Source organism: Salmo salar, chromosome 09 (assembly GCF_965601325.2).
Source record: "Salmo salar chromosome 09, fSalSal1, whole genome shotgun sequence".
Taxonomy (NCBI): Eukaryota; Metazoa; Chordata; class Actinopteri; order Salmoniformes; family Salmonidae; genus Salmo; species Salmo salar.
Genome location: NC_138299.1, coordinates 29,214,640 through 29,241,571, shown reverse-complemented (window position 1 = coordinate 29,241,571; position 26,932 = coordinate 29,214,640). Strand labels below are relative to the sequence as shown.

Here is a 26,932-nt window from a genome sequence, read left to right as displayed (position 1 = left end):
TTTCAACAACCAAAAATGTCACTGAGCCTGAAAACATATCAATATAACGACGATGCTATCTACGTAACAGTGTATATTATCATGGATGGAGGTAAATATTAAAAGGGATAGGTGGCCTGTTTCGGTTTTGTGCGTAAAAAAGCTCGGGCTCAGTGAAGAAGGGCTAGCCTCGGTGCAATCGATGGCCGGAGCGTTGCTCCTCCTCCAAACTTCAAACTGCACATGATTGATGATATTGTGGAGCTTTGATAATTGACTACTCTGAGGTAAGGCACGGATTTTTATCGTGAGAGGGGATTGGACGAAAGAAACATACAACATTACTTTCTCTACAAAAGCTTTTTTTCTATTTGGAAAAGTTCATTCTGGGTTGAGGGTGCGTCATATCGTTTAATTTGCTCATCAGCCTCGTTCACAATTAGCTGTACGATTGGAAGGTATTCCCGATATATATCATATTAGGCACACCGACTATACCCACAACACAACATAACAAGTAAGCGTCATGCTCATAAATGAAACTCAAAACGCATCCGATATATTTACAGTGACGTTAGGCCTATATATGATTTGATTAGAGATAAGGTTTGATGGCTTGATGGGTTCTTAGTTTAAAATATTTTGGAGAGAAAACTAAGCACGAGTGATGATAACTTGTTTTATGTATAACGGGTGCGAAGTGCCACGCGTATTTCTTTCAGCCTATTTGCAGTAGTGAAAACTAGAACAAGTTAACGTTTGTCATCCGCCTTAACTCGGGCTTTTCGTACTCTTATTACAGAGCGTTATAGGTCCGCGTTGGCATGTATAGTAAAACGCTATTTCGGATCTGAATACATCGCAGATTAACACAAATATTACGCTTTTTGTACTTTTCTTTTTGCATTTCTCTTATCGGCGAATGGAATTGGTTGGGAGTGTAGAAGCTGTGTTGTTTGGCTCCCCCCGAGTTGAAGCCGTCCTTGTGCATACTCTGCATGTCACAGGATTTGGTCTCTCCTCTCTTTCTGTAGCTGCTGTAGGACTGGCTATGTCCACCGCTACTTCCGGGTTCCGTCATTTCAGTCTCCCGCCGATCAGCGCAGCAAACTGACTCTGTTCTATAAGCAAGCTAGCAGCCAACCTGCCAACACTCGCTGACACTCACTCATCTCAGACCGCGAGATAGACTAAATACCTACGGGGAAAGGAAAGATCTGAATTGCAATCTCTTAATTTCTTTTTATTTTTACAGTAATAATAAAACAAGATAGCGATCCGGAGGCACAAAGTGGACGCGGACTTGCTGGATGAAAACGGGCTAAAAAGATTCACCCTCTCTTGAACATCATCACCAAACATCATTCATTCATTACCTTGACAACCCCTGGCTTTGATTGACAGTTGGAGTGGCAAAAAGCCATGAGACACGACAGTTTAGTTACATGCAGGTTGTTGATGGGCCGATTGTAACCTTCAGGTGCTGCTTTAATTTTTTTTTGGGGGGGGGAGAGGAAAACAAGAAAAATTGCACAACTCCTGATGCTTCTGCTTGTACTCTACCACATTGGAGAATAGGAGAATTTGCTAAGAAAAGTTGGTTGAAAAAGGAATCGTACCAGTAAATCACTTTGTAACCGGACTGGGATATTAAATATACGACACATCCAGGAGTTTATTGGAGAGCAGCCTGATGGCGCAAAGGGTAGGTTTTAAATCTCCAACACTAACCTATACAAATCCACTAGGAGGGCCTCCATATCGATATCCTCTTGTCAGTGGCGGCTACTTTACAAAGCATTCATATCTAAGCCGTTTTATTTGACATTTTTGCTGTAGCCTACCTTTACTCTTCAAGCGGAGTGAAAGCCTCAGTTTAACCAACGGTCTCCGCGGCATTTGTGGAGCAGTTTTTTAAAGGGACTCCTAAGTAATTCTGTGTTTTGCCAAAGTAACCCATCTTCGGGGATTCAGAACTAGAATGTTTTTGGTAATTACAAACCTTATCAATGTATTCACACTATAGTTTAGCCATGGCGAGTGCCATGTCAAAGCAACAGGAATGGCACAAGGATTAGGCTACTTTTTCCAATGCTGGTGTAGTTTCACTATATCGCTTTGACTATAGCCAACTATGACTTCAATGTTGCCTTGTAACTATATGTACATTTTGGGCACATTTACGCGTGGGTTTCTATCCTCTGACTTTGTTGTTGTTTTATTCCAGTACGATGAGCTGGCCCATTATGGTGGGATGGACGGAGTCGGGCTCCCGGCGTCTATGTACGGAGACCCGCATGCTCCACGGCCGCTACCCCAAGTCCATCACTTGAACCATGGACCACCGATCCATGCCAGCCAGCACTACGGTGCTCATGCACCCCATCCTAGCGTTATGCCCAACAGCATGGGTTCCGCTGTCAACGATGTTTTAAAGAGGGATAAAGATCAAATTTATGGGTAGGTGGACTATAATTACATACCTTATTATTCATCTATTTTAGGCTTTCAGGGTGATTTGACTTATGGACGTTTTACTTGTTGCAAAAGTTAACTTAGAGTATATGCATTAGCAAGTTTAGTTTAGACAATTTCAAGCATTATTTTGTGTTTGGAAAAAGTATTGTCAAAACCTAGAGGTTTAAGAGTATCAGCAATCAGATATTATCATACCTTATATTTTAAAAATATTATGGATAACCATTATAGTACAATTAAAACTAAACCTTTATTAAATACAAGGATGCATCTTATTGGCACATTGTAACACGGACTTGAACACACTGCAACTTTATTGTTATGGCTACTTGTAAACAGTTGAAAGGTCCGAGTTTATTTTTGGTATAATCCCCAAAACATTATAAAAGCCATTACTAATGAATGCTTTAGTGTCTGTGCGTAAAGTACATTGGAAAAATGTAAGACAAACACATATGGTGTAACTTGTAAACAATGTATTTTGCCATCAATGTGCACATAGCTTATTCATAAGTTGTTTACAAAGTAGACTACTTTATGAATGAATTTGGAGAAGTAAAATACATTTCAAAAAGTGATCTCAGTCAAAACCTTGGAAAGTATGTTCTATATTCCTGACAAATTCTTCACTGTTTGCACTCCTAGCATCTTTAGTTTTACGCTAAACTTTAGCTTGCTGTGTAGCCGTGTGATTAGCTTGTGTTAAGCCTGTGTGGAGGCGCTGGATGCCGGGTTGTGCTCAGGCTCTGTTTCCCCTCTTACAGTCACCCATTATTCCCGCTGCTCGCGCTGGTTTTTGAGAAGTGCGAGCTGGCGACGTGCACTCCGAGGGAGCCAGGGGTAGCAGGCGGCGATGTCTGCTCCTCCGACTCCTTCAACGAGGACATCGCAGTCTTTGCCAAACAGGTCATTTTTTAAAATATATTTACTAAAAACCTAATAGGATTTTCCAAGTGCTTATGGCACACGTATCTACTTGTTAACTTTTTACACATTTCACTTTTGGGAGTTTAAAAGTTAAAGTTGAACGTTTGAAAATAAAAGTGTGTTATAGGCTGTACATAGTCGAAGTTAACGCGTGAATTCACTAGTGATATTGAGTTATTCATGTTTACACCGTATGCAATTCAAATATAATATCACTTTGAATTATGTTTTATTTATTATACAATAGCCTATTATTGCACTAAATCAAATATATATTTTTAGAATGGATTCATGACTAAATGCCCTCGACGCCTGTAAGAAGTAATTAATCCCCCATCTTTGGTGTTATTGTAGGTCCGAGCAGAAAAACCTTTATTTTCATCAAATCCAGAGTTGGACAATTTGGTAAGCACTATGCAGGACCACCATTTGCCGTTCAATTCCCTTCCTGGTGTAACTGTTACTTAGCTTGTTTTGTGGACTTAAACTATGCTCTTGTGTTCTCGGCATCGCAAAGTAAATATGTGAGGATTTGATGCAAAAGCACAACACAGATGTTAGATAGGTTTCTATGAAGTGAACAAGGGGAAGCTCTGAGGGGTTTCGAGTGGCACAGCATTACTTACGGTGCCTACAGGAGGCGGAGAGGGAAGCCTGTGATTAGGCGAAAAAGTGCTGGGACTGTCGCTGGGCGAATCCTGCTCCAATGCACCATGGCCACTCATTGGGAGCGATGTGGCTGTTTCTGCCGCTGTCATAGTTCAGTCGCTGCCTATGTAGCTACAGAAATTGGCTCGGTTCACCAAATGTGTCTTGCCTAATGCAGTTGTTAGATAATCCTACATTTGTATTTTCCAAATCTTAAATCAATAGCCCATCCAATTTCACCCACCTCGATAAGTGTGGGAAGCTTAACTTTGTTTTGCTCGAGAACCCTATAGCACAAACTTCAAGAAAGTCCATGTGTTTTTGTTATATGAAGTGAAAATAACATGATGTGTAGCATTTTGCTTACCATTATACTTTCATAATTTTATCACACCAAAAATGTAGATTTTTATTCTTGTTTATTCCTGTTTTCAGATGATACAAGCCATACAAGTATTACGATTTCACCTTTTAGAATTAGAAAAGGTAAAGATTTTTACAATTCATATTTTTATTGTGTGATTATAGTATTTGAGAGGTGATCAGCATTAGATTATGCATGCATGTGGCCCGGTATAACTCGTATGGTAGGCTAGCCTAGTTTGTTGCACAAATGTAAAATGTTGACAGTATTGGAATTTAGAGGAAAATGAGTTAATATTGCATGAGATGTAACACGTTAACCTGAGACAAATATTCATATTTAAAAATGTAAATAATATAATGTTTAATTGTCACACAGAGACTCATAATATAGGTCAGAGTGATTGGATTGAATTCACACTCTTGGGCCTATAAATACACTGACCATATTGATAATGCTTTGTCGTTGTTGTTATGCTAATATCACAGATTTGAAGTCTGGAGATTTGGCCTCAACTGGTATCTGTCGAGTTCACACATGGTGTTTATTCTTTGCCGTTCAACTTGTTGCTCTAGTAGTCTCAAGAGAATAATAGGCGCTGCAACAATTTCACTATTGTTTCCTTGCATTGGCCGATAATGCCCTTAATAGTAGTTAGGGCCTATTATTGGACTGCCTGCGTGTCCCCATCCTGAAAAACCGTATTTCTTCTTGGTCTAGGTGCACGAGCTCTGCGACAATTTTTGCCACCGGTACATCAGTTGTTTGAAAGGAAAAATGCCAATAGATCTAGTTATTGACGAGCGGGATGGCAGCTCGAAGTCAGACCACGAAGAGCTCTCAGGATCTTCGACCAACCTAGCCGATCACGTAAGTAATACAACATTTTCTATCTTTATAATAGTTTATCAGAAAGTTCTGAAGGCCTGTTACAGCGTCGGCGTTGTATGTGAATGAGCGTTGTTTGTTGGTGGTGATATTGAAGTAGACATTTTTGTTGTTAGAAGTTGTTTCAAATGTGTTTTACCTACGGTATAATTCGTTGGTTATTTTACATGGTGTGAACTGTCATTATCGTCTCCGTTTGGTCTGTGTTGTCGCCCATGTTGACCTCAGCAGTAGGCCTGCAGCAAATGCATTTGGGAAATCGATATTTTTAGGTCAAAAGTCAGTTGTGATACAATGCAGTGAGTTATTGTTTTAGTCTTTTGATTAGGGGCATTCTTGTGTGTATAGTAACTGGTTGTTTGTGCGTGTGTGTGCGAGCGCGCGCCAGCGTCTCTCTCTCTCTCTCTCTCTCTCTCTCTCTCTCTCTCTCTCTCTCTGTGTGTGAGGGAGCGCGCGCTCGTGTGAGTGTGTGTTTGTGTGATAGAGAGCGTGTGTGACAGAGGGAGAGTGTGTTTGTGCTATGGGGTTTGCCTAGTCTTTGTATATGGCCGCCGTGCACATCGTGGATTGTTGGACATTGAATGTGAAAGGGATTATCTCTTGCTCATAACTACAATAGAATAGCACGTTTTTGGAGTGGCCTAATGTTAAAAAGACAAGAGCATAATTTCTGAAGACAATATTAGAGACGATAATGATTTGTAGCGTGCGTAACAAAGCTGTCGGATTTGGATGCAGAAAGGAGAAAGTCATATTCAGTGGGATACCTTATGGGCTACCATCAATGTCAAATTCATAATTTGGTATTATAGGCCTACCTCACGATTTGGTAGTGTAGCAATGACGTTACTTGCAGTTGATGTTAATGTGTTTAATTGTTTCTTATTGATCGCCCTGTGGTTTTGCAGTGTCCCCCCCCCCCCCCCCCCCAATTCAATTATATGCACATGAAGTACAGTGCCTTTACATTTGAAGATCGATCTGGTGCCTTAAACATGGCTTTTTCGTGTAATAAACGGAATGCTGCATTGCATCGGTGTACTGTAAAGGCCTAATGTACAGTTGATAATTCATTATTGATTTCATATCTGGGATCTGGTCTAATATCCGTATTAAATAGGTTGTAGGGATGACGTGTTGGTGAATTCGGGGTGTGTATATTGCGACAGAGTGACTGACTGGTTAATATCTGAGCAGCACGAGCTCAAGCCTATTAGGAATGAAAGCAGATTTAAGTGTTATGCAAAGTCACTGAGCTGCATCTGTCTAGCTATAATAGAGGCTTATTCCCTTTGAATAGCCGCGGCGTTGTCCCGAGTTGGATAGTCAAGAGTGCAATGCCTAAGGTAAATTAAAACACAATTAACACCCATAGCAAAATGGGGCCGAGCAGCGGTTTAAAGCTCAATATGGAGGAGTTCTTTTACAGAATAAGTGTAGAAATGAGGCATGCTTTTGTTTATACTGAAGAGATTAGATAGCCTGTTTAGTTTCGTGGCAGATGGTTGATATACTCAAGGCAGTTTCCAATGTCCCTCGCAATGTTTTGACCTAAGCAATTGTCATCGACTCCACTTGTGAGAAATATTATTTTGATAATTAGCTAATTAAATATGCCATTAAAGAAAATCAGGAGCAGCAATAAACTAACGTGAAGGTGCTTGACAAGTCATTTGTTTAGGCTCGTTTCTATACTGACTGTTCATTAGGTGTTTTAGGATGGAGAGATGTCGTTTTTTATTGTGGCAGCAATGAACATTTTACTACAACTTATTGTTGTGTACAGTTTTACCAAAGCAGGAGGTTGCTTGTGCGTTTCTGTACCTTGTTTACTAAGAGACTATAGCGCTGTAACTGCAGGCTAATAATGGATGTGCTATCAGATTATCTTTGTGCAAATGTAAAAAAGTATGTGCATTGTAGCTTAGGCTATGTTGTACAGTGTGTTGACGATCAGACTTTACCCACCTATTTTGTCACAACTGCATCACTATTAATAATATATTTATTGTTACACTGATTTTGTATTATACAGTACTTCTTGACAGTAATGTGAAATGCAGTGCAGAATATAATTGCTGATATAACAGTGAAAACAGTATTCTTAGACTGTAGGTCTTGTGTCATGAATAACAGAGGATATTTAGCTCTATAACAGTAGAGTGTATATTCTAGTGGCCTGTGCTTAACCAGGCCCTAAAACTCTGTCGTTAATGGCCATGTCCCCCACATTATGCACACTCATTTCCATATCATATTTTAGTAGTTTGAGTTGTATATACCCCAAATATGATGAGGACTAATATGAGTGAACACAACATTGAAATCTGCATATAGCAACACAGGTGTGTGTACTGTACTCTATTCTAGTTGGAGAGGGGAAGGCAATTTGATAGTTAGATATGCACATTTATTTAGTTTGAATCTCTGGCATCCATTTTTCTTTGCTTTGATATGCATTTTTTATATATAGCCCATGGCTACCTCTCATTTGGTGAAAGTTAGGCTTGCCGGAGATGATGAGGTTCTTCACTGCGAAGGAGACATCGCTTTGAGCTCTCCCTGGTTTCTCTCCATTCATACCTGACATTAGAACCCAATGAGAATGATTCGTTTTGTGTTATTTACACTTCAGTGCTCTATTGTCTTTGATTGGATTATACCTTTGTCAGAGGGGATGAAGCCTTTATGCTACCGTTGATTTCTTACTTTGGCTTAGCTATGACTGTCCTAACCCCCCCACCCCACACCCCACCCCCCACCCCCATTTTGACCACACGCACCGCTACCACCAAGCACCCCTGATGATGTTTTGTTACACATGGATAGTGAAAACTAGGGTCTGTCTGGATCTTAGCAAACGATCAGTGCCGTGGTGCCGTTCGTCAGTTGCTGTGCTCGCTTGTCTTTTAATTAATGAAATTACATTTCAGTCTTCTCTGTGCTACATCCAATTAAGGCGGCGAATAGAATTAATGGTTGCTGAATATGATCTGTTGTAATGAATTTGTTCTTTGTGCCTCCTCCTGTCTTTTACATGGCTGTTTTTCAATCAGTAGTCCTACATATTAGCCAAGATGTTAATTTTCCTCCAATATATGCACATTGCTATTGAGACAGTTTTTTTATGACTTGTGCATAGTTTGTTTGTTATGAAGAAATATTGTGGGAGTTGACTTTCTGCCACTCGGTTTTTCTCTCAACGCTTGAGGGCTGCTGGTTGTAGTTCCCACAAAGGTTATGTGTAGGTTATCTGAGCTCTGCACGGCCGGAGAGAAAACACTAGTGTTTACATTTCATTCTCTGGTAAAGGATTGGGCTGTAAAAACACATTGATCGTGATGGTGACAAGGATTCATGCCAATAATATGATATACTGTACAATATACAGTGGCTTCTGTTGTTATCATTGGACATGTAATAAAGGGCCTGTTTCTTTAAGTGCCTATGCTTAGTACTAAACGCTCTTTGCTCCATAATCGTACACTCTGCCTCCCTGCGTAGCCTACGTCTAGCCTCCCGAGCTTTCAGTGCTGTTGAACCGTGGAATTTGTCAGTTTTGGAAGGTGTTCTAATATAAGTAGGTCTCGCCAACTGGACTGACTTTGTTTGGATCTCCCCCCATCAAAACAATGTGTCGTTGAGTGGCCTGACTGCACTGTTCAGACAATTGTTTTGTGTCTGGGCCTACGTTTCCTATTTGATTAGTGTTCAGATGCAGGGGCCTGTTGGCTGGCATGCCTAATCACTATGGGTAGTAGGGAGAGAGAGGCTCGAGCCTCACTTGTTGCAGTCCCCCACCCCTCTGCTACCCACACATCCCTCCCTCCTAGCCCCATAACATAGATGCCAATTCAACCTACAACTGAGCTGAAACACATTCCCGGAGTTGTAGTTTTATGATCATATTCTTAAGATATGTGTAAGCTTATTTTACACCAGGATTTGTTATATTTTTATGAGCATTACCTTATTTCTTTTACAAAATATTGGATGACTGTCATTCATATTCCATTCACACAGTTCAATGTCACATTGATAGGTTTAAGCTACTACATGATTCTTGAATTTGCCCTATACCCATCATGAGGTTGCTACAACCTAGTCTGTGAATGAAAGTAGGTACACAGGTCGAGAGACAAGGTGACAGACAGTGACACATTCAATACTGCCTTGCACACTCTTTCCTGCACCTAGCTGATCTAGGGTGTAATCATTAGTCCCAACAGTTGCAAAACCGTGTTGCAACTAAAACGAGAATTTCTATTGGACAAATTCAGGTAGGTCCATCCCATTTGTTCCATTTGCTACTGTTTAAGAAACTTTTTGCAACAGAATCGGTAGAATGAATACACCCCTTATCACCCGCGCACACACAGTGCACTTTCATAGCAGCCATACAAACTGCATCATCACATCTACGTGTTCTCCTCCTCTCACCTTTTCCCTTCGCTTTTGGACTTCAGTGCACAACACAACAGCTATATTTGACCAGGCGAAAACACCTCTCCATGTAGGGGACGAGTGGTATCCAGATTTCCATGTCATCATTATCGTCCTTCTCTCATACCTGCATATACGGAATTCCAAGCTTAGTACACAAGGGGGCGCCCAAAAAAAAGAAAAAAAGCCCATTGGGCATGTATTACCACAATGCTAACAAAATTAGCACAAGTAATAGCTCATTTTAATGGAGGCTGGTAGCTAAATATGCTAACTAGTGAAAACGAAAATAAACAAATTGCAAAGACAGGCATTCCAGCTCATAAGGTTATACATATATAGGTACTTTTTGGTGAGTTTGGACATTTACAAGTGATTGTGAATGAGAGACATTGTGCAAATGAACACATTTCTGATGCATGCTTGTCTGAAGGAAGAATGGTACTGGCTCTGGAGCAGCATGTATAGGCTACAGGTTGTGTCTGTGTGGAGTCTGGAGTCGCTAGGGCAACGGGCCTGCCTGCTCTGCTCTGAGAAGATGGGGAGGAGCAGACGGGTAAGAACAGAGACGAGAAAAAGCAGCAAGGTACTCAGGATAGTGGCAGCTGTACAAATAACTCATCCAAAGGGCTTTGACTTCTCAAACACGGCAGAACGCTAACACAATATGATGCTACGTCACTTTATTAATTCAGCCACTTACTTAGATTAACTAGCAAGTTAAATTTATGGGTTGTGTTAATGAAGAATTCTGCGTTTTTCACTCAGGAAAAAAAGATTAAACGCATAAGAAATATCTTGCTGTGTTTTTTAAATGCAGATTTAAAATGCTTCTTCTTGTAATTTCTGCTTGGCATCAGACTCAATTTGTGCTCCATTTGCACTTCTCCTATCAGAGATTCTTCTCTGTTTGAGTCAGGTTGTTGAGTAGGCTAAATTAGCTGCATTAGCTAGCTAGCTAAGTAGGTGAAATTGAAAAAAAATATACAATAAAATATAGCTGTCGCTGTCGCTCTCTGCTGCTTATTTATTTTGGAAGAAATTAATTTGTTAAAAACTGTTCAATTATTGTATTTTTCTCTCTTCGAATCAACTACTCACCTCATGTTATGCACTGCTGTGCTAGCTAGCTGTGGCTTATGCTTCCAGTACTAGATTCATTCTCTGATCCTTTGATTGGATGGACAACATGTCAGTTTATGCTGCAAGAGCTCTGATAAGTTGGAGGACGCCCTCCAGAAGTCATCATAATTACTGTGTAAATCTATGGAAGGGGGTGAGAACCATGAGCCTCCTTAGTTTTGTATTGAAGTGAATATACCCAGAGGAGGACAAAAATAGCTGTCCTCTGGCTACACTACACAGAGTGCTGTTGAGGCTACTGTAGACCTTCATTGCGAAACAGTGTTTTTTTAATCAGTTATTTGGTGACGTGAATATATTTAGTATAGTTTTAACTAAAACTAATAGCTTTTTTAAAGTTTCAGTATTTTTATTTATATGAAATTCCTGGTCCTCCCCTTCCTCCTCTGAGGATCCTCCACTGTTTCATACCTATTGCACCTCATGCCATGCATGTTCATAATAACTACTACTTAGGGGTGTATAAGAGCAATACTTTTATTGTTGTTTTGTCATTTGAAATATTTCAGTTGTATTCTAAGATGTTGTCATGTGTGTTGTAGATGTGTTTTTTAGTCAATCACTTGTCAGATTGAGGAGTTATGGTCTCATGTCTGTGAGTCAGTAGCTAGGTTTCCATCGAATTGGCGACAGATTTGCATGTGAATATGAAAAAAATCTGCATAAATAAATCTGCGCATTTTCCAGAGATGTGTTTCCATCAATTTGACTTGATGTGGATAAAAGTCTGTGAGTGATAACGTAGTGCATATAAAAATTACTTTCGCGGTAAAATTCCCACGTACCGAATAAAAAATACAAGGTAAATGGGTTTCCATCTCATTTTCAACTCTACACACTTTTTTGTGTTGTATAGCAAATGTGCCCACAAGCGATCTAGCCTAAAGATCGCAGATACAGTGCGGGTATATCCTACATTATGAGATTATTATGGATTATTTTAATTTGTCAAACAGCAGCCAAATTTTGATCATCATGTCACCAGATTAAGACCCTCTATAATTATTGGAAAGGAACATCAGCTCATCACCTTGCACTTTCAACACCCTGTGCTGTTCATCATAATTTATTTAATGTGTAGCTGAAAAAACGGCATGGTTTCCCGAGACGTAGTGAGAAGACAACACACCAAATCATCGCGTGACTCCACGTTTATTTCGATATGATGGTTATTATATCAGTATGTACACATAAAGGCGTTTCTACCGCCATTTCTCACATTAACACATTTTACTGATACAAAAAGATCCGACCATGTCGAATTAACAAAAATTGTCGGTTGGCATTTATAAAATTGTACCGAAACCTCCTGTTTCCGTCACAGCTTTCGTGATTTTTTTTTTTATACACTATGACTTTACTCACATAAAGACTGTGGATGGAAACGTGGTTAAGGTTGTAAATCACATAGCGCTCAATGGTGTGTAATCAAGTTTTTATCTGTGCTTTCTGATGGAATGATTGCACATGTAATGTGCCATTCAGTGCAATGAAGACTTATTTTGCCCTGAAGTAAATTCCCCACTGTACACACTGCCTGCCAGCCACGCCTATCTCTTAAAACACACAATGGTGAATTATTAGATCCTTAATTAATGTTTCCTTTTTATTCTTGGAGGATAATTGTAGGTGTTGTAAAAATGCTCAGTTGTTTACTAGAAGAGCACCTTCACTTTTGAACATCTTTTTTTGGCGTGTCTGTAATTACGTGTCAAATTCAACAAAAATGTGCAAGGAATTTAACTGCATATGAGTCTTGAAATGTCAGCTGTCTATGATTTATGATGATTTATGTTTCTGGTGTGTCAGCAATATGGGACATGTTCAGTAGAGGAGCCTCCCAGGCCCAGCCGTTGCAGGAAGTGGTACTACAGTATACACTACACCAGTGTAGTCCCCCGCCTCACTCTGCATCATACCTATTTTTCAGTGCCCCTTCCTCTTTTTCAGTCCCTTAGTTTCTTGGGAATTTGAATTCAATTCAATGACGGTGCTAAATCAATTGTATTTTAAAGTCCAAGGGATGTACTGAAGAAAATAAAAACAGTGAAATTGCTGTGATGGGTAGAGCAAGTGTGTGTGTACATGAGAAAAGGAGGACAACAGGAGGAGAGGAGTGAGTTGTTCTCCTGTGGCCCTGATGCACTACAAGGCTCTCCCCACATATTGTATCCTGCTTTTATATTAATTACAACATGCATTATCAGCTGTGAGTCGCTAACCTCAGCAAATAGAGAAGGCAGCCACGGGAGACCAGGCTTGCCTTGTATCTTATTTTCCATCTAGCCTATCTATTATCTGTCTGCCTGTCTGACGGTCTGTCTGTCTGTCTGCCTGTCTCCCTGCCTGTCTCCCTGCCTGTCTCCCTGTCTGTCTGTCTGTCTGTCTGTCTGTCTGTCTGTCTGTCTGTCTGTCTGTCTGTCTGTCTGTCTGTCTGTCTGTCTGTCTGTCTGTCTGTCTGTCTGTCTGTCTGTCTGTCTGTCTGTCTGTCTGTCTGTCTGTCTGTCTGTTTGTCTGTCTGTCTCCCTGCCTGTCTGTCTGTCTGTCTGTCTGCCTGTCTCCCTGCCTGTCTGTCTGCCTGTCTCCCTGCCTGTCTGTCTGTCTGTCTGTCTGTCTGTCTGTCTGTCTGTCTGTCTGTCTGTCTGTCTGTCTGTCTGTCTGTCTGTCTGTCTGTCTGTCTGTCTGCCTGTCTGTCTGTCTGCCTGTCTGTCTCCCTGTCTGTCTGTCAGTCTGTCTGTCTGTCTGTCTGTCTGTCTGTCTGTCTGTCTGCCTGCCTGCCTGCCTGCCTGTCTGCCTGTCTGTCTGTCTGTCTGTCTGTCTGTCTGTCTGTCTGTCTGTCTGTCTGTCTGTCTGTCTGCCTGTCTGTCTGTCTGTCTGCCTGCCTGTCTGTCTGTCTGTCTGTCTGTCTGTCTGTCTGTCTGTCTGCCTGTCTGTCTGTCTGCCTGTCTGTCTCCCTGTCTGTCTGTCAGTCTGTCTGTCTGTCTGTCTGTCTGTCTGCCTGCCTGCCTGCCTGCCTGCCTGCCTGTCTGCCTGTCTGCCTGTCTGTCTGTCTGTCTGTCTGTCTGTCTGTCTGTCTGTCTGTCTGTCTGTCTGTCTGTCTGTCTGTCTGTCTGTCTGTCTGTCTGCCTGCCTGCCTGCCTGCCTGCCTGCCTGTGTGCCTGTCTGCGCTGTGTGTTGTGTTGCGTTTGCGCGTTGCTGCTCTGGTCTCTCCTCCTGGTAACAGTGCTCTTTAACACAATTAGAAAAGAGCATGGAGTGAACCATGTTTGACTCCTAATGATGCCAAGCTACAGGGAGTAGTCACATGACGTGGTGCTACAGGCATTATGATTTGTTGTTGTTGTGATCTTGGTTTTTAGATTGACGAAGAAAGACCCTTTTGGGTGAAGTATATATTTTTTTTACGTCTTGTTTGAACTTTAATGGACTCATGGGAGGCCTGCTATCTGTGTTTGTGAGGGTGTGTCTGCCTGTGTATTGGTAATGCAGGCCTTGGTGTGCGTTCACCTTTCATAGCTTGGAGAGGTTCACTGAATAATTCACAGCAGGGAAAGGAAGGCTATTGCTTTTGTCGCCCTGTTGAGTGTGGAAAGTTAACGCAGGTGTTGGGATATTTGTTGCCATGTTGTGCGAGAGCGGTTATTGATTAGAGGTGAGCGACATCTACGCATAGTGTAGCACCTGTTTGAACAAATGAAAACATAAGCATTTGTTTGGACCTACATCATTTTCCTACAGTTGTTTGGGCTTTGCTTATGTTACAGTGACCAACAGGGCCTAGTTTAGTCCAAGACCTAGATCCCTGGCCAAGCTTCCATTTACTGTACTTCTGGCTAGCAAATCACTGCCAAATATCACTCCCATTAGCTAAGCTGTCTCTGAATTGAATTTAGTACCAGAGCCATTAAAAATGACACATTACTGTGCTATGATAGCTAAATTAAGTCCTATCGATTCAGCCGTTGCATTAAATCCATGTGGTTCCCTGGCCTAGCTGGCCATCAGATCAGAGGCTGTCCTGACTGGCTGTAGTGTTATGGAGAGCGAGAGATAGAGAGAGAAAGTCAGAGAGTCAGTGAGTTAGTTAGCATACTGTAGAGTAGCCTTCTAGGTCAGTCTGGCCGGCAATGGGTGTTTCAGTGATCAGGAAGTGGAACCCAGTCATTTTCTTCCCTTAGAGCAACAAGAGCCCATTTGGAGTCTGTGGAGCCTGGCTCTGGCTAAATACATCATGTGCTGCCTGGGCTCTTGAGGCTGCGTCCCGCCGAGACACATTTTCAGCCTCTTTATAAATTAATCGGCTGCATTTCTGGTGGCTGGGGTTTGGACTTCATGGCCTCCTAGAACGGAGACACTATTTATCTGTCTCAGTCGCTATTCCTTTCTCTCTCTCAGTCTCTCTGTCTCTCTCTCTCTCAGTCTCTCTCCCTCTGTCTCAGCCTGCCTCCCTCCCTTTGCCTGCCCTTCCTTTTTTAATGACATTGGCTTAATAGAAGTGTAATAAGATGGCTCACGTTAGTGTTGTTACCCTCTATGTAAAAAATATACAGATAATTGTAAAGGAAGGCTCTTGACCGCATCGAAGCCCACCTCTTTTCCACTCCCTCATTCAGAAGGGCTAAAACCCATGCGGGGGCTATTGTTCGGCCTGCCTTATTCCCCCCCACCTCCTCTCCTCTTCTGGGTAATTCTCCCAGCTCTTTATATGATTGCCATCCGGAGAACAGCTGACGCTGAGAGGGGTTGTAGTGGAGTGCTGGGGCTGAAGGGCCTGTGTCTGCCTGCTGTTTGCCACTCCGCTCCGAGCTGTTTGAGAACACAGCCTTCCTCCCCAAAAACTTACCAGATGAAAGGAGGGCCGCTGAGCTGCTCGTAGGCACAGCCAGAGCCAGAGCAGCAGCGGCAGCACATAAGGACCAGCCAGCCAGTCAGCTAACCGCTCTGTGCTGCTGCCTCATAGCCTCTCCTCGTGAACTCCTCTCCAGGCAATCTCCTGTCTGTCCTCCCCCAGAACAGCTCACTCAAACTGGGGCAGCCTCACTAGCAGGCAAACGTTCAGCAGGATCGCTACTGAGCTTAAGGTGATTGGTAAAAACAGTCTCTTTTGAAATTATTCTGTGGCCTGTACTTTCCCTCCTGCTTTTAATATATGTATGTGTGTTTGTGTGTTTGAGACAAAAAAAAAATGAGCTGGGAGAAGTGGACTAAGGTTTGTGGGAAGCCTTGGTGCATGCTTGTGTTTGTTTGGCTTGGGCTCCTTTCAAGGGGCTGCTTCTCCAGGGCCCCAGACAACGTTGGGCCAATGTCGGCCAACATTTTTTCATTGTTTTAAAAGGTGACAAGTTAAGTTGGGATAGACTAGACTTTGTTTGTATGTGTGTGTGTATGTTATGGTGTATGTGTGCGATGTCTGAGTGAATGTAAATGTATGTGTATGTGTGTGACTCATGTGTCTATCTGTACTGTGTGTATAGGGGTGACGTGGTCAGTCTGTCCCTCTGTGGTGTGAATGGCAGAGGAAATTCCACTTGTAGCCTGCCTTCGTGTGGCACTGATAAAGCCTTTCCTGTACTGTGCTGTAGGACGCCAGTTCCCCGGTCCGGACCAGCAGGGACCTGGGAATGACCAGGAGAGAGAGAAGGAGGAGAAAGAGAAAACGGGAGGAGAGAAAGAACAAGGAGAGAGAGAGAGGAGAGAAAGGGAGGAGAGAGAGGAAGAAGAGAATGGAATAAGAGAGATGGAGGAGAGGGAGGGAGGGAGGGAGGGAGGAGAGAGAGAGGGAGGGAGGAAAAAAAGGAGGAGAGAAAGGGAGGAGAAACTCTACTTATGAGCTCCAAGTTTTTATTGTGCAAACCATGTCACTATTGGAGACAGTTGTCTCTGTAGGAGTGCTCTGAGCTTTCTCTGAATGTATGTGTATCTGTGTGTGTGTGTGTGTGTGTGTGTGTGTGTGTGTGTGTGTGTGTGTGTGTGTGTGTGTGTGTGTGTGTGTGGGTGTGTGTGTGTGTGTGTGTGTGTGTGTGTGTGTGTGTGTGTGTGTGCATTGTTTGGCAGATTAGAGGGAGAATCACTGTCATATCTTATTTTCATTTCTGACAGTGCTAATGATGAATAGCTCCTGTGGTGTATTTAGACTTCTTTCCTCGATATTTCTCACTTGACACGGAAGTCTCAATTGGTTACGGTATAAACTAAGTCCACGGGGCCCGGCCATATGTGTTTAGACAATTCTTCAGCGAGCGCCCTGCCTGCACCGTTCAAAATCAGACACCACATTAACTGTCTTCTCTGTGTTGTGTGCTCTTATGTATTAATGAAACTGTGTGATTGCAGAGTTTAGACATTAGTGCTAGCTGGTTTAGTGCATGTGGCTTTTGTCTTTCTGCTTTTGATTGTAGCAGCGTTGTTGATTGTGTGCTAGGGGTAATGAGTAGAGGTCTTTGCTTTCCCAAGGAATGCAAGCAGTCACAGAGATCCTCGATGCACTGTAGACTCTTACAGATCACTCTGTCACTCTGAAGTTTCCAACATACTCATGTGGTCTCCCGCTCTCTCTCCCCCTCTCCCCCCCTACTCCTTCCTGCTCTCCTCTCCTGGTTTGCGGTTTGGATGGGGAATGCGGACGGATGGATCCCTCTCTCTCTCTCTTTTGTAAAACTCCAAACAGAACCCAGCTTCCTGGAGAGACCACGATGACGCCACCTCCACACACTCGGCCGGCACACCAGGGCCCTCCAGCGGGGGCCACGCTTCACAGAGCGGTGACAACAGCAGCGAGCAAGGTGAGCCAGCATACACACATGCACACACCCACACAAACACATACACGCACGCAATGTAACATTTTAAGGATTTGCCAGTCCACCGCTTTATAGGACTAGAATAAATGGATGGCATTGACACTTACTTCAACTCCTCATTAGAAATAGTGTTGAAGTGTCCATTTTCTCTCCCTTTTGCGTGCGAGCACACACATTATTAACTTCTGTAAACTGTAGCTATTTAGGGGTGGAGTTGAACAGGGCTCGAAGAAAAGCAGGTGATTAATAGGATATTTGTGCCAGTTCTCACTAGCATTAACGTTGCTAGGACGACAAGCCTAATTACCACTCAGACCAACTTCTGCTTTTATCTGGCTCTAGTCTGGATGGACTGCTTGCCAGCCAGCCTGTCAAAATGCATTAAAAAGAACAACCTGTACACAATATTATAGTTATAATGCAAGTCATGTCTGTGAGTCTGCATTTTGGATAGTTACAGTGTTCTGATTTTCTAGTATTCACATTTGTTGAAGTATTCAAACGAAGACATCAACACAAGGCATCGCACCAAAACAGAACTAACAAACTTGTTTGAATTCATGAATAAGAGATTCAACTCTGTTATCGTAATAGTGTCTTTGCTAAGACAACAGTGGTGTTTAGCCACTAGCCTTTCCTTTCTTGTCCTGCCCTTGTTTTCTGTGCTCTCTGTTGCAGTCAGATCTCCGTTTACTGGCGGCAGTGTGTGTGTGCGTGTGTGTGTGTGTCTGTTTCCGTCTGGGGTTTGCATGGAATTTCATCACACACACACACACACTCTTCTCCCTCACACTGTCTGTCTCTACAACAGGCCAGATGCTTGTCATGTCCAATCACGACTTTCCTTTTGCAGATAGGCAATCAAATGTATTGATGGTGTGTGTGTGTGTTCTGTGGTTGTGCTGGTTTAATCATAGAGTCTGTCTGAGTCTGTGGGTCTGTCGTAGTGGCTGTGCTGCTGAACCATTGCTGACCACAGAGACACTCCTCGAGTAGACCTTTGTGGTGGGCCCATGTCAGGACTAGTTGCATCAAAGGCAGCTGACTGGCTGAACGGAAGGGGCTTGGCCTTGACAGTATCTCAGGTTCTCGAGGTGCACCGCGAATTAGCGAGGATCTGGCCAGTCACTGTGGCCTGTGTCTGGCAAGGTGAACAGTAGCTCTGAGATTCAGTTCACATATTGAACTCCTTTTTAGAAACCAGTGTAGCTACTATACATCTGTCAAAATATTGATTTGTTAAATTCAGGTTTATTGAAAATACTATACCTTCTCATTGTTGGTCATCCCTTCAAAGCCAGTACAGGAGTTATAGAGACTAAGCAATGCAGAAAAGAAGGCTGCACAAGGGAGAGAAATCATAGAGAGAGGGAGGAAGTAGAAAGAAATGCACTGCCTATTGATTATCTTACACGCATATGTACAAGTGACCTGTAATCCACAGAGCACTTATCGACTCCTCTCATCACCGGATCCAGTAACAGCTGATCAATATGGGCCAAGACAGTTACCGTACGACGCTGAGCACTGGGCCAAGTAGGACCCAGACCAGACCTGGGCCTTCCTGCCCCAGACCAGACCTGGGCCTCCCTGCCCCAGACCAGACCTGGGCCTCCCTGCCCCAGACCAGACCTGGGCCTCCCTGCCCCAGACCAGACCTGGGCCTCCCTGCCCCAGACCAGACCTGGGCCTCCCTGCCCCAGACCAGACCTGGGCCTCCCTGCCCCAGACCAGACCTGGGCCTTCCTGCCCCAGACCAGACCTGGGCCTCCCTGCCCCAGACCAGACCTGGGCCTCCCTGCCCCAGACCAGACCTGGGCCTCCCTGCCCCAGACCAGACCTGGGCCTCCCTGCCCCAGACCAGACCTGGGCCTCCCGGCCCCAGACTAAAAGGGGATAAATGCTGTACTTACCTCCAGCTCAAACCCCTGAGTGAAAAAAAGGAAAAGATGGAGGAGGGGGATAGAACAAAAGAAAGAGGAGAGAGAAAAAGAGCTGCCAAAACGAGGAGGTGTAGAGAGAAAGGAGTAGAAAAAACAGAGTAGGAAAAATGAGGAGAGAAAATCAAGACAGAGAGAAAGAAAAGAGTACGAATGAGAAAAAAGAAGAGAAATGAGCGAGAGAGAGGAGGCAGCTGATTTAATGGTCTAATGAGGCCGTCCTCCAGCCAGTTGTTTCGTGTGAGGCGCGGTCTGACCTTTAGCTCTGCTCGGGAGCCCGTCCGCCTCATTTTTCACATTCTTGCAATTACGTTTACGCTTGAAGCTCTCCCTGACTCACAACTCTGGCCCTTCCACTCTGACAGAGCCCCCTGTCCTCTCCTCTCCCCTCCACTCTACTCCTCTCCATGCATGGATAGCCTTCTCATCTCAACCATATTTCCACGTTACAAAAATACACTCCATAGTCTGAACACTTAAGCCCACAGAGAAAGAGCCAAACGTGTGCCTCACCTAATTAATCAGATATTTAACAGGTTAGCCTCTGTTAAAATGGGTGGCGGTTGAGGTACTGTAGAACGAAAGAAAATTAGATAGAACGAAAGAAAGAAAGAATGAGGGAAAGGGATAGAGGGAGAGAGAAAGAGATAGAGTCAGGGAGGCAGAAGGAAAGACGAGCTGTAAGGAACGAACAAAAAAAACATAACTGAATCATCCTTTTCTGCGAACACTTGTAGCCCTTTCCTGCAGTCAATGACCAAAAGCACCCTCTTTGGCCTTATGGGTGGAATGTTATTAATATTTTTCATAATTTCATAATGAATAAAGTTTCATACATTTTTTTATTGTCGGAAATCCAGTGTTTCTATGTCAAACACTTTTGTTATATTTCAGTCTTCTGTGATGTATATAATGTGTAATATTGGGATACAAACTCAAAACTGTATACATTTCAACTCTATATCTGACATGGTACAGGTGTCTGCTTTTTTTAAGCCCATAACCATGTGTGTGAGGTGTACAGTATACTTTTGTTTCAAAGTAGATTTGTTTAAGACTACCAATAATTACTCTGTGTGTGCCTGATTTAGCCCACTGCAGGTTGAAAGATGTGTGGGGCTTAAAAAAATCGCTTAATTTCTTTTAAATGAGAAGTCTTAAGGCCACCTTTTTGGGTCTTGTATTTTCTAGTGAGTGTTGAAATGTTCCTGATTTATATAACCTACACAGGGGTCTCTGACAATGGCTGAGTGGATGCGTTGGCGAGTGTGAATTCTCCTATTGTTTTCCTCCTCATGTTAATCAGTCATCACTTTCACGGTTTATAGTTCCTGTTAGGTAAATTACAGTACAGCATTCACCTCTCATACCTTTCCCTCCCTTCTGAGATAGAGAGAGAGAGAGAGTGTGTGTGAGTGTAGATACAGGCCTCGAGAAAATGTACATTCGTAACAACATAATCTCTCGCTTGTATCTCAGCACTGAGCATTATTCTGAACCCCTGCCAGAAAACATTTTAACCAGTAAGGAATAAATTATTGTGAAGCAGTAAAGCAAGGTGAAGCATGCTCATAGCTGTCAGTAGAGATTGCCAGTTAAGGTTTTGACACATTGGAGAGAGGGTTTGGGTACAGCACACAGGCCTGCTAACACCCCACCCCCCTTCCTCCTCATCCTCCACCTCATTCGCTCACACACTTTTTTTCCACTCTGAAATCCCTTCCAAAAATGAAAATAGGAATTATCACCTTCGGGGGAAATTCTGCACTGTACTTACTGTCTGTGAGCAGTACTCCATGTGTTCTAGCTTGATAAACAGCAGTGGTGCATGGGAGAAGTTTCAATAGGCTTCCTTACAGATTGCAGCTCAGTGCTCTCCACTATCAGACTATCAGTGTTGGCTCGGCTTGTGGCCCTTTTGATGAGCAGCTCTTTTGATTAGCATCTCTTTTGATTTATTCTGAGCTTATCTTGAGACACTAGAAACGTCAATGAAGTAGTAATAAGTCAGACCTGATGTCAGTGGCTGTTTAAAAATGGGACTTTATTTCGAAGAAGGTGGCCATTATCAGTTTAAAACACCCAAAGTGTGTTTGAGCTGGAAACGGATGAAGCATACTCCACTTCAGGTCCATGCCAGACATTGTACAGTCAGATACACTCACAGACTCACTCAACTACAGTAAATCCTCACTACTGATACAACTTCAAGGTAGGGAAGCTCTCGTTCCCTCCCTCCTCCCTCCCTCCCACCCTCCCTCCCTCCCTCCCTCCCTCCCTCCCTCCCTCCCTCCCTCCCTCCCTCCCTCCCTCCCTCCCTCCCTCCCTCCCTCCCTCCCATAATTATTAGATATGCATGAAAAACAAATCCATGTTGACATCTTGAGTGGTGAGCAAAAGGCCTCTCCATACCATTCCCCCGTTTTACTACCAAAAGCCCCAGCAAAAAAAAAGAGAAAATGTTTTGTACATTTTCTCAGCAATTGAACAATCCTCCATGTTCTGCAGCTACACAGACTCCCCTGAGAGATGCAGAGAGAGAAACATAGAGGTTGAGGGAGAGAGAGGTTGAGGGAAAGAGAGAGGTTGAGGGAAAGAGAGAGGTTGAGGGAGAGAGAGATTGAGGGAGGGAAAGAGAGAGTGGTGGGGCTTGGTGGGAGCGTGCTACAGTAGCCTTGGTGGTGGTGTGGTGTGTGTGTTTTCAGTGTGTGTTGGAGTGTGTGCAGCTCGCCCATCCCTGGGCAGGGGCCCCTCTAGGCAGGGCCATTGTGGTTGAGCTCACCAGAGGGGGTCATTCCTTGTGGGGACACGGCTCCCTGGCCAAACCCAGAAATCTGGCAGTTTCCAGACCTTTGGCTTCTTTTTCTCTTTTTTCAAGGCCCTGGTACAGCTTTACTGTGTGCTCAAATGAAGTCCCCCCAAAAATAAGGGAAGTAAAAGGAAACCCCAACAGAAAGGAAGCCAGGGACTCAGCTAAAACACAAGATGGAAGCCTTGTTGCAGTTTTGTGCCTGCTGTTCCTGCCCCGTGTGTATGTGCTAGTCAGCTGTCTCTGGGTGCCTGTTAGAGTTTAATTTAGACTAGTAATTAAAGCTGAATACTGGCCCATAAACAACAGATAAACAGTAAAGCAGAACCGGGCCCTGCTGTTTTATGGCCGTCACTCCCAGCTGTTAGAGGACTGATAACTTTTACACAGTGCCCCTACCTCACCACAACACCACAGCAGCAAGGGTGGAAACAGGCAGGCTAGACTTTCCTCCTTCTTTCAAAACAATGCAGAGAGAGAGAGATGCTCAAGAAGGACAGAGCGAAAGAGAGAGAGTGAGAGAGAGATAAAAAGAGGATGAAGTGAGGGCAGCCAGGGTGAGGATAGCAGCAGCCAGGATGAAAGGTTTAGGAAGAGGAGCCTGCCCTCAGTAGATTGCTTACAAAACCACTTAAATGGCAACAATGATCGCATTAACAATAAATTAAGAGCTATCGTGATGTGCCTGGTGTGCCTTCCGCCTGTGGCTTTCACTGGCATTTGGGCCGTCGGTCACTGTGCCCACAGATCTTATTGACACCCAAGCCAAAGCAGGAGAATGGATAAACACAGAGCTTTCCTACACAGGCCTGGCCTACCCGTAGCATGACTTTCCAACATGCCTAACGTTACTACATGAAGAGTTCTCCAAGGGGTTGTTGTCTACATATGGGCTGTAAAGCTGTGTCACAACATGTCCAGGCCATGCTAGTCAGGTGTCTGTGGCGTTGTTGTGAAAACAGTATCAGTGTCTCTGGGTTTGTTCGGAAGGGGCAGGGCTATTGTTGAAAGCTGAGAATAGTTCCTCTGGAGGGGGAAGAAAACACAGAACAGAGGGGATACTTTCATGATACCATTAGCATAAGAGTGGCTAAATTATTCATGCAGAGTGCTTAATCTATGGGGCCAGTATAGTTAATGCACATAGTTTTAACATGGATCTCTCCTGCCCCCTCAGGTCCCTCAGCTCCCTCTGCTCCCTCAGCTCCCTCTGCTCCCTCAGCCCTCAGCTCCCTCAGCCCTCTGCTCCCTCTGCTCCCTCAGCTCCCTCAGCTCCCTCTGCTCCCTCTTCGCCCTCAGCCCTCTGCTCCCTCTGCTCCCTCTGCTCCCTCAGCTCCCTCTGCTCCCTCTTCTCCCTCAGCCCTCAGCTCCCTCTGCTCCCTCTGCTCCCTCAGCTCCCTCTGCTCCCTCTTCTCCCTCAGCCCTCTGCTCCCTCTGCTCCCTCTGCTCCCTCAGCCCTCAGCTCCCTCTGCTCCCTCTGCTCCCTCAGCTCCCTCTGCTCCCTCTTCTCCCTCAGCCCTCAGCTCCCTCCGCTCCCTCAGCTCCCTCTGCTCCCTCAGCTCCCTCTGCTCCCTCAGCTCCCTCTGCTCCCTCTTCTCCCTCTGCTCCCTCAGCCCTCTGCTCCCTCAGCTCCCTCAGCTCCCTCTGCTCCCTCTGCTCCCTCAGCTCCCTCTGCTCCCTCTTCTCCCTCAGCCCTCAGCTCCCTCCGCTCCCTCCGCTCCCTCAGCTCCCTCTGCTCCCTCAGCTCCCTCTGCTCCCTCAGCTCCCTCTGCTCCCTCTGCTCCCTCAGCCCTCTGCTCCCTCAGCTCCCTCTGCTCCCTCTGCTCCTTCAGCCCTCTGCTCCCTCTGCTCCTTCAGCCCTCTGCTCCCTCAGCTCCCTCTGCTCCCTCTGCTCCCTCAGCTCCCTCTGCTCCGCACTGAGACCAGATTCTTGCTGGATTCAGCATTCACAGGCATTCACAGGCATTCACAGGGCCTCACTCTCAGACGCACGTTGGTGTACACACCCACACACACACACACACACACACACACACACACACACACACACACACACACACACACACACACACACACACACACACACACACACACACACACACACACACACACACACACACTGCTTTGCTCCAAGCTGTTTCAAGGGGCTCAGCTCTCAGGCTCATCCCCCTCTCTTTTAGTCTCTATCTCCCTCCCTCCCTCCCTCCCTCCCTCCCTCCCTCCCTCCCTCCCTCCCTCCCTCCCTCCCTCCCTCCCTCCCTCCCTCCCTCCCTCCCTCCCTCCCTCCCTCCCTCCCTCCCTCCCTCCCACACTCACTCACTCACTCACTCACTCACTCACTCACTCACTCACTCACTCACTCACTCACTCACTCACTCACTCACTCAATCACTGCAGACTATCTGGGCCTCTTCCAAATGGTGATTAAACAGAATGATCAGCTCCCCCCTCCTCTCTCAGCCCCCCCTCTCTGTTCTCTCTCTTAACATGCTGGAATCTGTGAGAGAAAAAGCACACATCAAAAGAATAGAAAGAAAAGAAGAGTTAATGCTCTCCAGTAAGTCTACCAGAGGATCTCCAGTAATTCAACCAGAGGATTTCACCCACTCCCTCCTTTCCTGCCTTCCCCAAGCTTTCCCCTCCACTCTGCACCCCAATCACTCTCCTCTCCACTCCTCTCTCCTCTCCTCCTCTCCTCCTCTCCTCCTCTCCTCTTCTCCTCTCCACTCCTCTCTTCCCTTCCCTTTGGTTCTCAGATGTTCCTCAGGCTGTCCCTCCCTCCCCCCTCTCTCTGCCTCCCTCCCTCCCTCTCTGGCTGTGGCTAGGTCCCTCTGGTCCATAATCATGAACAGGCCACCAGCCCAGTTCAGCTCGGCCCGGCCCGGGTCTGATCAACCCGAGCCTGGATCCTCTCCCTCTCTTTTCTCCCTCTGCAGCGGGAAAGACACATTAACTGGGTCAAGCTAATGTGCAAACTAATGTTTGCTGGACATAGGGAAAAAATTACCAGAATTATTCTGACAGCAGCTGAAGAGAATGTATGTTATGCGCCATCAGGGGAAAGCTTGGGGGAAAGGCTTTTCTTTCTTTCTTCTCTTTCTTTCTTTCTTTCTTTCTTTCTTTCTTTCTTTCTTTCTTTCTTTCTTTCTTTCTTTCTTTCTTTCTTTCTTTCTTTCTTTCTTTCTCTTTCTTTCTTTCTTTCTTTCTTTCTTTCTTTCTGTCCTCTCTTTGAGTAGATGAAGACCAGCTTCTCTGGAAGTGAGTTGGGTGTAATTAAAAAACAGAGAGGAAATGATGGGGGGAAACAGGAAAGCAATCATGATTGAACTATATGAAGCATGGTGACCTGTTCTGTGTGTTGCACCTCATGGGCTAGAAAGAGAGAGAGAGAGAGAAATAGAGTAAGATGTAAATAGAGATATTGAGTAAGTAAGATGCAGAGCAAGGAAAGAGAGAGACAGTAATAGAGAATTATAGTAAGAGAGAGACTAATCGAGAGAGAGAGACAGTAATAGAGAGAGAGAGAGATAGTAATATATAGAGAGATAGACAGTAATAGAGAGAGATAGACAGTAACAGAGAGAGAGATAGTAATATATAGAGAGATAGACAGTAATAGAGAGAGAGATAGACAGTAATAGAGAGAGAGATAGTAATATAGAGAGAGATAGACAGTAATAGAGATAGACAGTAATAGAGAGAGATAGTAATATATAGAGAGAGAGACAGTAATAGAGAGAGAGATAGACAGTAATAGAGAGAGAGAGACATTAATAGAGAGACAGTAATAGAGAGAGAGGGAGACAGTAATAGAGAGAGAGAGAGAGAGAGAGTAATAGAGAGAGAAAATAATGGAGAGACAGTAATAGAGAGATAGTAATAGAGAGAGAGAGACAGTAATAGAGAGAGAGATAGTAATAGAGAGAGACAGTAATAGAGAGAGAGAGACAGTAATAGAGAGAGAGATAGTAATATATATAGAGAGAGAGACTTTAATAGAGAGAGAGATAGTAATAGAGAGAGAGACAGTAATAGAGAGAGAGAGAGACAGTAATAGAGAGAGAGAGACAGTAATAGAGAGAGAGAGACAGTAATAGAGAGAGAGAGACAGTGATAGAGAGAGAGATATACAGTAATAGAGAGAGAGATAGTAATAGAGAGTGAGATAGTAATAGAGAGACAGAGAGAGACAGTAATAGAGAGAGATAGACAGTAATAGAGAGAGAGATAGTGATAGAGACAGACAGTAATAGAGAGAGAGATAGTAATAGAGAGAGAGAGAAATAGACAATAATAGAGAGAGAGATAGTAATATAGAGAGAAATAGACAGTAATAGAGAGAGAGATAGTAATAGAGAGAGAGAAATAGACAATAATAGAGAGAGAGATAGTAATATAGAGAGAGGTAGACAATAATAGAGAGAGAGAGATAGTAATATAGAGAGAGATAGACAGTAATAGAGAGAGAGATAGACAGTAATAGAGAGAGAGATAGTAATAGAGAGAGAGGTAG

At 44.1% G+C, this 26,932-nt stretch overlaps 1 protein-coding gene across 4 annotated transcripts in view; it reads left to right on the top strand.

The window, feature by feature from the left end:
* Positions 1–311: 311 nt before the first annotated feature.
* The window catches only part of LOC106611108 (homeobox protein Meis2), a 109,306-nt gene continuing 82,685 nt past the window's right edge, over positions 312–26,932 (top strand). Inside the window, exons 1-7 of one of the 4 annotated variants that reach the window (XM_045723555.2) lie at positions 312–1,684; positions 2,207–2,439; positions 3,222–3,363; positions 3,739–3,789; positions 4,468–4,518; positions 5,117–5,266; positions 17,538–17,652. In XM_045723555.2, coding sequence (XP_045579511.1) covers positions 1,673–1,684; positions 2,207–2,439; positions 3,222–3,363; positions 3,739–3,789; positions 4,468–4,518; positions 5,117–5,266; positions 17,538–17,652 — 754 coding nt within the window. In that variant the 5' untranslated portion in view covers positions 312–1,672. Of the gene's footprint in view, positions 1,685–1,736; positions 1,970–2,206; positions 2,440–3,221; positions 3,364–3,738; positions 3,790–4,467; positions 4,519–5,116; positions 5,267–17,537; positions 17,653–26,932 lie in introns of those variants that run through there. The other 3 variants (XM_045723554.2, XM_045723557.2, XM_045723556.2) reach the window with 3 other exon arrangements.